We start from the raw sequence: 10,937 nt of genomic DNA, 5'->3' as shown, positions 1-10,937 counted from the left end.
GGGGGAAACTAAAACAATGAAGTGGTTAAAAACAGTACCATAAGGCGAAAGTAGTGTCGCTAAGGGGAAACTAAAGCGACGTTAAGGCGAAATCATAGACAAAAGAATTTCCCCTTAAGAGCCGGATAAAGGTATATATATATATATATATAAATATATATATATATACACATATACACATATATATGTACTTTAGTTACGGGTCATTTTATAATTTTGATTTCCTGATGGGTTGTGTTTGTAAGTTATAATAATGTATTACAAAATTTCCCTCCCTCTTTTTTTCAGTACTATGGGTCCACAGATTCCAACTATTCAAATACACACTATTTGAACTTGGAAGATACTACTGTATCAGAAATAAGTTATAAAATCAAATAACATCAGGGAACAATCAATGAGAATCCAATATTAAACGTTGTAACAAAACAATCTCCGCAAAAATGATTACACAGTTAAATAAAATAAGCCTAAAATGTTTGCACCTCCACCCTCATCCACTCTCCTGACGCAAATTTGAAAGCGGGTGCTGAAAATACTAGCCCTAACAACTACTGAGTATTAATTTGCCAATGAATATGTCACTTTTCAGCTAGTCTGTATCACTATCCTCATCTGTGTCAACATAATCATAATCCTCCTCATCTTGATCATTCTCATTTTCATCATCACTAACCATTTTGTCTTTACTGTCATCAGTTATAACATGAGCAATGACATTGTCCTGAATCATGTTTGAAATTGTATCTGGTGGAGTTGGCACATCAATGGTATTGCAAAATCGGTTTGCCAAGCCTTTTATAATTCTCTCCAATTTTAAAACTTGGTCAACAAGATAGGACTGTTCGCTTAGGTCAACATTTTCTTGTGCAATACGTTGACAGTGCATTTCTTGCTGACTCAAATAGTACGTCATTACATTTTCCATCTCTCTTTCTACAAAAAAAATTTCCTCCTGTGCTCTTTCTTTTAAGAAAGACAGCTTAATTATCTCCCTCTTCTGGATCAATGGTACTTCAGAGGTCTGTTGGAATAAAAAGTGGATCAATATCAATTACCATATTACACAACCTTTAAACACATTCAACATGTAATTATATCAAACATTACGCATATAATCAAACAGATGTTTCACAGACTACAATGAGTGATTTGAGAATATTGAAAAAGCCCAAGTGTACCTGCCATATGGTATTAGGAATGATTTCATAGTCCTAATATTCATTAGTTGTAAATGAAAAGTATTTGAGAAAATTGATAAATTATGTTTGAATGACTTACAACCTCATTTTATAGATGTTTTGCCACTGAGCGCCAAAAATGTTATGGACCTAACATTGTGTCCATGCAGGATTTCCCAGCCTACAAAATTTACATACTAAATAGAACACCATGATCTGGTGCAAGCCTATGTGATATTGAAGCAAGCTTGCTGCAAGACTGGTACTGTATTCCTGTTTAAAATTGCAGTAGGAGTTCAAGCATATTTTAATTAAAATTTTTTTTTAATTATAGAAACAGTCAACATTAAAATTTAAAAAACCTTATTTTGAAAATTTGGAAACACTTCCAATCAGATGTAAACAAAATCCAAAAGCATAATATGTTAACGCAGTTCTTACCTCACATGCTGGAAGGTAGATGTTGCCATCCGGGTTGGAAAGATCAGCAAATGTTGTATTGTCATTTCCACCAAATGCTTTAAACTTAGCAAGAACTTCTTTAGATTGTTACTTGACCTGTTAACTTGACCTGTTAACTTGACCACAAAATCTCTTTGCAACTGCCTGACCATCTATATTAATTTTACAAAAGGAGTTGTTAATCCATGCTTAATATATCAAATTCATATATAACATCATTGATTTTTTTTCCACATGTTTTGGGTAATTTTCATCAACTCTTTCATAATACAAGCATTTAACTAATATGGTTTAAACTAGTATGTGATCCTGTATATCAGTACAGTAGAAACTATTTTACATACCTAATGCATACACCAGACCACTCCAAGTTTTAATTGTTTATAAAAATAAGTAATGGCATGTTAAGTACCATAATACTTCTTTTTCAAGTCCAAAAGAAACATCCGTTCTTGAGCTCCTTCCCTCATCTTGTCAAGGATGTTTTTTTGGCACCTTCTTTGAAGGACATCATTCGCAGATATATATTTTACCTCATCTTTGTGCCATCTTTTGCTGATTCCCTTTGCTTTCTCTAAACATGCAACAAATTTCTGCAGTCTGTCGACAATAAAATCAACAAATTAATACAGTATATCGCTAATAAATAGTGGAAAAAATAAAAACAAAACATCCAAAAAAAAACATACATACTTGGAAATGAATAACTATTTATAGGAAATGCAACAGACTATATAATTGATATAATTTAATGAGGAAGGGGAAAGTGTCCCTGAAATACTGGCACTATTGTTTTAAAATATTTATTAGCATCCAGATTATCATGTAACCATTCTAAGAAAAAAGAAATTATGTATTATAATATCTTTGAAAATCAGATTGTTCACAGATAGTTTGTTTATAACCAAATGAAATGATTAACTTCTTGGGCAGAGAATATGTATACTAAACCTATGCAATCATGGTAGAAGAAAACATACCCTTACCTAGTATACTGCTCAATTAAATCTGGATCCTTGTCTTCTTGTATACACTCACTTAAGTGTTTAAAAGAAGTGAATTAAATTAAGTATTGGCTTTATAACATTTGTATACATTTTAAGCATGACAATTGTATTGCCAAGGCAACAGATAAAACATGTATCTAACTCTCATAAAACATGAATCATATTGCAATTGACACACCACTAAATGAATGTACCTTAATGAATTCAGTCTCTGCAGCTGTTCAACATAAATCTCTTCCCACGTAGCTAAAATGACAAATGCACAGTAAATGATATAATAGTTTCAAATATAATAATAATAATTATTATTAGTGTATTTCTAATAGTAATAATTACCATAAATTACATCTCTATCTCCTATATTACTGTTAAACTTTGCAACTGAAATGTTATTATGTAAACAGAGAATGTAAAAGTTATATATTAAAAAATACCTTTAACAGGCTTAGCCTTGGAGCACAAAGTAGCCTTTTCTTCAATCTTCCATTCTTGAATTGTCTCTTCTGTAATGACTGCAATAAATAAATGCAATAGATGGCTACAATTCTTCAGATACTTACACACACATAAATACATACACATATAAATACACACACATATACACACCTACGTACAAACATACATACATAAATACAATTGCATTTAATGTGGTTGGTTAAAACTGGTTGTAGCAACCGTGTGTGCACTGAACCTTGGTGATATTGTATTTGCTTGTTCAATTTCCATCATGTTTCTTTCCCTATTTAACAAGAACAACACAGGCTAGTGCATCGTCTTTAGGATGAGACAATAAGCAGATGGTCCTGTGTACTACTTGGCTCTGTGCACGTTAAAGAATGCAGTAGGCTTTTCTCAAAACAGCAGGGGATTGCTAAACACCACCTATCCTAATAGTATAGTATCGCACTGTAAATAGGTATTCAGACTTACAGGGTGATCCACTTGTCAAGATGCTAAACTGGCAATAATGAGATTGCATAGGTAGAAAAACATACATAAATATGATTTCAATCCAACATGTCAGTGCTGTGGTCAGTGGACCAATTCCAACAGACACCATATGCAGTACTATCGAACATTCTGTGTTGCCACACATGAATTAAGCAAACATACCAGGTACCCAATCACTTCAAATGGAGACAGAAAGAACACCATACCCAATAATACAAGCACATAACTAGAAATTAGTTTGAGAAAAAAATACTACAATATGAAAATATTATAACAATATTATTAGTTTTCCTTTTTGTAATAACTGACTATCTAGAAACTAACCTTTATTGATGAGGCTGATTTTATCACCAATCTCCTTCTCAGTATTCTTCAAAATAGATACTGCTTTACTATGCTTCCCTGTGTAACATAATAAAATTTGTGTGCGTATTGAACAAATTTACTTATTTTTCCATTGTTGAACATCACATTAAGAATGCTCAAAACAAACACATTACATTAAATTTTCTCTCATAGAATTTCAAATTGTTGACCTAACATAAATATGTTACAAGATAAATAAGTTAAAAGAGAGGTGCAAACACGTTATATCGTCATTGCGGACTTATAAAATCCGCATACGCCTTAAAACTAAAAGAAAATGCATACGTTTAGAGTCCGTACTGAGCCCAAAAAATCCGCAATGAAAATATAACGTGTTTGCATAAAACATTGAATTACAGTAGAAACTCATACATACCTCAAGAAACTTTGAAAATTCGTAAAACACATTTCAGGGAGGCCATATGCACCCACATGATTTTAAAGAATTGACTGATCATGAGAGGGACTTTTAAACATTCGTATTATAAAACACATTTTAAAAGTAAGCAAATTACCAATGTTTCTCTCTTTCCGCTTAGCATAATGTAGCAGGGCATCAGTTAGTAAATCTACTCGGTGGGATGGTGTCATTTCTTTAGTTATTTTTGCAAAACACCTTAGATATGACCATAATCTTTCAATACCTTCACCATCGGTCAGTCCAAATCCTGTGGTTCTTCTTGGATTAAACTCCACCTAAAAATACATTATAAAGATTTACAGGATACGGAACATATTTTATATTTCTCTTATGAGAGCTTATTAATTTCATATACTACATGACAGGAAGCCTGGTGGCCGTAGCAATGGAAGATTGGTATTTTCATCTGCATCTTGGCAAGCATATCATCTTGGTTTCAAATCTAGAAAAATAATCACTTGAGATAAACTATCGTGGAAATATTATGTCTTAATGTCATGTTATTCCATGTTTCCACAATTACATTGGAAACACGTAAACACAAAATGTCACTTTAAGCTTCCATAATAAATAGCCAAATGTAACAAAATTAATTAAATGTAACAAACTACTGTACTGATGTCAAAAAACAAAGTGGTTTACTTGCCATAGTATAGTAAACAGTTAGTTAATGGAAATTTATAATTAACTGTACACAATAGCAACTAGACAGGCATTTCTGTGGCCAAGGTGTATTGGTCAAAATAAGCTGTATTGGTGAAATTCAATTCTCAATGAGGCCACTGATGTAAATCATCTTAAGCAATATTAACAATATTATTATCTAATAAGTTAAAAACAGAAACGAATCACATAAAGAAAATTATTGTTATTGACTGCTAACATTTAGGTGTGAAAACAGAACACAGGCAATGTCATATGTTTCATTTAACTTTTGGTCTTTGGAGGCAGGTACATTTAACAATTTATCCAGGAGTAGCACTGAGTAGACCAACCTATATGACAATTACATGAAATAGTTTAATCAATACTTTAGGTTACAATCTTTAACATCTATTCAAAGAATGGTTTGTACAGATTAACAACCATTCATTCACATTCAATCAGTAGTGAACAGCTTGGTGAGCTGTGCTTTCAAGTTACATATTTTTCCCGATAAATGTTTACTCATTTAACGACCGCACATTTAGCACAATACACAACACATTAACTGAGACCTAATCAGCTTCATCCTGTTTGGTGTATTTGGTGACTTTGAATACAACTCTACAGATACATTGTTATCAACTTGACTATCAATATCGTAAGTACAGTAGTTCTGAGTTGACTAATGTCATCAACAACCCAGTTGGCAATTAAAAATGAGGTACTGTTACATTAGTCAATGTCCAGTTAAATTTGAAATGAAACTACTTTACCTCTCTCCATGTTGCATATTCATGAACAATACTGGTGATTCGTGTCTGCAGACGCTTCCAAATACACCAGTCACATCCATTTTGGAAGTTCTTGATTTTGAACGTACTTTGTCACCTGCCTTGAACTGATTACATTCCTATGGAAGTGTAAACAAAAGTAATAGCACAAATTCCTTTAATGGACTATCTGAGCCCCATAATGATAGATAGTTTACAGAGCAGCAATTGTATTTTTTTCATTCAGTGAAAAAAAATATGCCTTCCTACAAACCTTAAAGCCTGTTGTTGAGTCATTGTATGAATTCACAAAATTACTGACTTCTTCATCTGTTATAAAAAAATCTAGAACCATGTTTGGGTGGCTCCATGCTATCTCTAGCCTCCTTCCGCCTAAGAAGGCCAAAATTTGCATCTATGGCAACAAATCTTGTTCCACTACCCTATTAATTATAAAAATTCATATCTATATTAATGGATTCTAGAAACTTATGCATGTCACTAAATGGTCTAAAGGTTATGCATTTGCACATTAAGCAAAGATTCCTCATCTTTACCACTGTATAAAATGTCATTAAATGTATACACTACAAATACTCCTTTTAAGCAGTAAAGACTGGATTATTTTGGGTTAGACCAGACTCTGTTTACAGCCAGTCAGAAGTGTCTGATAATATTTTTTATAAAAATCAGCAATTATTCAAAACTGACATCTACTGTAGTACTTGGTAATATTTGGTAGCAATAATCAATATTATTTAATTACTACTAATTAAAATATACTGGTTATATTGCATCAGACTGTGCTGCAAATTTAATAAGCTTTTCTTTACAATATAATTTTGCATTTGCTGCAGAAGCAAGATACTTTTGGGAGGCTAATTACAGTATATTCACCTTAGGAAAGGCAGGGCATACAGTACCATCATCCAATTTATTAAAGTTTCCCAGTTTGTAATAGGAATGCCTGAATTCACAAACAGTCTCCTTACGGATTAACTCCTTCAAATGATTCGCCTGAAAACAGTAAATAAATAATTATAGTGGCTGTTTATTATATCAAATATTGCTCTCATCCATAGGCAACTCAATCTGTTTTGAGTTTCATCTTTCATCATTCACTATTATTTACATATTAATCCTTCAAATGATTTGCTTGAAAACAGTAATTTTTTTGATTAAAACATTTTATTTTCAGATAAAAGTGAAGCATTTTTTTCACAATGAGGCATGGTAACACTATACAGTATTGGCAAAGTCACTGGTAAGATCCGATACGCCAAATACAGTATCGGGAATTCATTCTTGAAGTACTGTACTTAAACACAAGTACTACATTATTAAAAAACAGGAGTACAACTCCTGTATATTTCATCAAGTGTAGTCTAAATAATATAGTGCTACTTTGACTTACCTGAAAAGGCTGTAGATCATTCCGTATAAAGCTTCCCAGAATCCCTTTGTGGAAACTTTGCATTCTAGAAGCAATATTTCCATCCACTTCATCAGTTCTATTGCAAAAGCAACCTTTACTTGCTTAGCTGTAGCTGGCCACAACTTCAATTTTATCATTGTTACCACCTCCTCTTCACAAGAGCAGAACTGGATATTTAGCTGATGCCATCTGCCTACAATTGTACAAAAATAAGTTGGTGCATGTATGGTTTTATGAGAGCCAAAACAAAATTGTACAGATTTTACTAAACCACAGACTACTTATTTCTTTTGACGCAAATGTGTAATGACACAATTTCAACGACAAACAGGTCAACTAGATACACCATCCTGCAATTTTAATGGTACTGCATAAAATTTGTTCATTCACTAAATTGCAAAAAATACTACTTCAGCATTACAATGTTGGCTAGCCAGGAACAGTTTTAAGTTACAACTGTATGCTGGGCTAGAACTTAATTGCAATGTTCTATTGTCTATTGTTTATAAATGAATGATTAATTAATTATTTTATTTTATTAATGTCTATATGATTATTATCAAGTAAATCAACTATTATAGTTGCAATTACTGTTTTACTGTATGTAGGCAATTTAATACTTGATACACACCTTTATCATCAAAGACACTTATAATACGATGAATGCTTATTCCACAATTGGGTGAATGACCTGTATTGATGGTTTTAATCTCCGGTAGGTATGGTAAAAATGTTCCACACTAAAAAGAAAACATAAATCAAATCTACTGTAGTGGCTTGACTTGGTCAAAGTAGATGATGTCATAGGTAGGTATTGAGGTTGTCATGATAAAATGTCAACCTAATGGAGATGCTGCAATATAAAACCCACTGACACACATTATTGTGGAAGTACACACAGTCATGTAGAACTACAGATTTCAGCATTTTACCCAAATAAATATTTATGTAATGCTCTCATTTTTTTCAAATCAATGTACTAAATTGCAAAGAGAAAAAAAAAATGATAGAAATATTACAATGATATTAACAAGTGCTGAAACCAGATGAGTAAACAGCTTAGGCCTACTTACTTTCCATACTTCGGGTTTATGCAGAATGTACTTTTGGTGGGTTACCGAAACACATGACACGCAAAAATTCACATTTGGACCACAATCCAAGCAGCGGAATATTTTGTCTTTTAAAGGGAGATCACAGGCACTACAACAAGAGTTCAAACAAGGAGACCAGTTGTCAATAAGGATAGGAACAAGTATGCCTCTAACACTTTGCCAATCATGTACCTCTTTCTCTTTCCTTTTGTAATGCATACTTGGATGATGTTCTTTTTGAATTCCTGTTTCAATGTCCATTGGTGACTCATCTCTAATCGATGGTGCCTCTTGCAGAGCGATAGGTACATGACACTGTTGTCCATTGACAGCTATACTTTGTGTTTTGCTTGACCCATATAGATATTTACGAACAGGGCGTTGGCGCCTCGTGCCAGTTCTCACAGTGATGAACGGTCTACTGACTACAACCCCTGACCTGCGGCGATGCATTATAATTCAATGTACAATTTGTTATTTCTGTGACCTCCTCATGCTTCTGTCCAAAAAGCGCGCTCACCAGGCTAAGTAACGCCCTCTTTAACACTAGTATATACTAGTGTATAGATCGTACAGGGCACCAGTCAGCTAAACCACCAGTAGGCCTAGGACCTAGAAAAAAATAAATTTCATGAATAGTGTACTGTATCTAACAACAGCAAATCTAGCAACATGAAACTCCCACAACTGATCAGAGAAATTATAATATAACTATTAGGCTACATGTAATTTGACAACACCGCTTCAGTTGATGATCTTTCTGGCATCTTATTATATTGATTGCATTAACCGACAATTGGCAATGTTATATTTTTATATTTCAATTTGGTTTCAATTTTGTCTTGTCCAATTTGTAAGGTGTAGGTATCTATAATTTCCAGGGAGCAGCTAAAAATTTAACTTAGCTGCTTCCTGATAATTTTGTACGTTTATAATTTTAAATTTTATGTGCCCATAATCCTAAGCTAATTTTGTCTTCACTTGTGTTCTAATGTACAGGTATTTTAGTTTTACTGGTAATTAATTTTTTTTCTACAAACTATTACGCCATTGTTGTTTTCTGGCAAATAAATTGGCTCTATAAGCGCTTCAAGTTGAGTAGTATTCAATAATCAATTAATTTTTCATTCGGAAACGTTCTGTATCAATAGATAATTACAAAAGAAACTAATAAAAATGAACAGTATGCCTAGGCCTACACATCTCAGAGTAAAGATGTCACTCCACTAAGGTCCTAGCAACCCGCATACAACAGAAACAAAGAGGCCTAGGTCGGGGCCTAGGCTATGCATACTACCGGGGTAGGGACGTCCACATTAGGCCTAGCTAAGCCTACCTTCATCATGAAATTGAAAGTCATTTTCATTATATTGATTGTATATTCGTAAGGTTAAACTGTAAAACATGTGAAATTTTGGGTCTTAAAACAAAAGAAAACTGGGAAAAGAAGCCTTTAGGCCCAGTACTTCAGGAATATTGAATATCTAGAGAGTGCGAAGGTGCAAGTAGGGCCTAGGCTAGCTTACTAGCCCAGGCCTATCTAGGCCTAGGCCAATATGATACAAGTCAACTGTCTTATACCATGGAGGTATACCTCCATGAGATACGGTATATTTGTAAGTTTACATACCTTTTCACACGATAATAGCTTAATGTAGACCTGGACTAAATTATTCAGACAAAAACTGGTAAAAAAAATAGCTTTTATTATATGTTATAAGCCTATCTTTCTGACTCGTGGTCAACCGTCACGTTTTCTCACCTTGGCCCACCCTCTACGGCGGTTGCTCTTTTGTTCTCTGGTTGCCGGACCAATATTATTTGGTGTGACATGGTTACATGTCTCATACATTTAACAGTAACACACGTGTGCTGTGTGTAGGGCCATTCTTTGATAGCAGACAACGTAACTTCCTGTGAGTTACATCGTCTCGTAACAAGTAACTGTATGCGTATCGGGTGCCCACTACTTTATGCAGACTGGGACAGGCCTAGCTAGAGCCTCCTCAGGCCTAGTCCCAAGGAAGGCCTAGGCCTAGCTAGCCTAGGCCTATCATCTAGTGCCATACTGTTTTAGTAAGAAGCCTAGCCTAGGCCAGGCCTGTAGAGGCCTAAGCTAGGCCTAGGTTGGTTAGAGCCTGACAAAGCACCCTTCTTTTTAATTGTGTTGTTGAAGGTTTTTGGAGAATTTAACACACTAGGCCTACCTGTAAACGGGTCGTGACAAAGTGCGAGCCAGCGAGTCATGCGAGCCAATGCGCGAGCCAGCGAGCCATGCGAGTCATACATTTTAAATCCTTTTTTTTTCACCGGGAAGCTTTGCCTGTGTAGTCCAGTCATGCGCAGTACATACACTTTTTCGAATCGTCGATCCGGAAGTATGCAGCGCTGATAGAGATGTTGTTAAAATACAGATATACAGATACAATACAATACAATACAATACAGTACAATACAGATTTATTTATTATGTACTATATTTATTGATATATATATATATATATATATATATTATATATATACTGTATATATTTATTTATATATTTTTATATTTATTTGTATATTTATACATATATATATATATATATATATATTTATTTGTATA

At 33.7% G+C, this 10,937-nt stretch overlaps 2 protein-coding genes across 4 annotated transcripts; both read right to left on the bottom strand.

Moving 5' to 3' along the window:
• Positions 1-925: 925 nt before the first annotated feature.
• Positions 926-6,158, bottom strand: LOC117104472. Its single transcript, XM_033245320.1, has 11 exons — positions 6,078-6,158; positions 5,807-5,943; positions 5,272-5,383; positions 4,483-4,663; positions 3,926-4,003; positions 3,085-3,162; positions 2,845-2,896; positions 2,630-2,680; positions 2,056-2,243; positions 1,623-1,795; positions 926-1,024 (listed from the first exon to the last, which is right to left on the bottom strand). Exons 1-10 carry the CDS (start codon positions 6,156-6,158, stop codon positions 1,743-1,745), a joined length of 1,011 nt encoding a protein of 336 aa, XP_033101211.1. The 3' UTR covers positions 926-1,024; positions 1,623-1,742.
• Positions 4,587-10,626, bottom strand: LOC117104473. Of its 3 annotated transcripts, none has more exons than XM_033245322.1 (7): positions 8,312-10,625; positions 7,870-7,978; positions 7,218-7,431; positions 6,701-6,820; positions 6,078-6,246; positions 5,807-5,943; positions 4,587-4,830 (listed from the first exon to the last, which is right to left on the bottom strand). In XM_033245322.1, the coding sequence occupies exons 1-4, from the start codon at positions 8,783-8,785 to the stop codon at positions 6,808-6,810; spliced, it is 810 nt and encodes a 269-aa protein (XP_033101213.1). In that variant the 5' UTR covers positions 8,786-10,625; the 3' UTR covers positions 4,587-4,830; positions 5,807-5,943; positions 6,078-6,246; positions 6,701-6,807. The 3 variants fall into 3 exon arrangements, with proteins under 3 accessions (XP_033101213.1, XP_033101212.1, XP_033101215.1); XM_033245321.1 differs by having other exon boundaries at positions 4,587-5,943; positions 8,312-8,944; positions 10,540-10,565; XM_033245324.1 differs by having other exon boundaries at positions 4,587-5,943; positions 8,525-10,626.
• Positions 10,627-10,937: the final 311 nt, after the last annotated feature.

This window comes from Anneissia japonica, unplaced genomic scaffold (assembly GCF_011630105.1).
Source record: "Anneissia japonica isolate Jap-2015-1 unplaced genomic scaffold, ASM1163010v1 scaffold285017_len85602_cov104, whole genome shotgun sequence".
Taxonomy (NCBI): Eukaryota; Metazoa; Echinodermata; class Crinoidea; order Comatulida; family Comatulidae; genus Anneissia; species Anneissia japonica.
The sequence above is the reverse complement of the archived record's forward strand: the minus strand, read 5'-3'. Positions and strand labels throughout refer to the sequence as shown.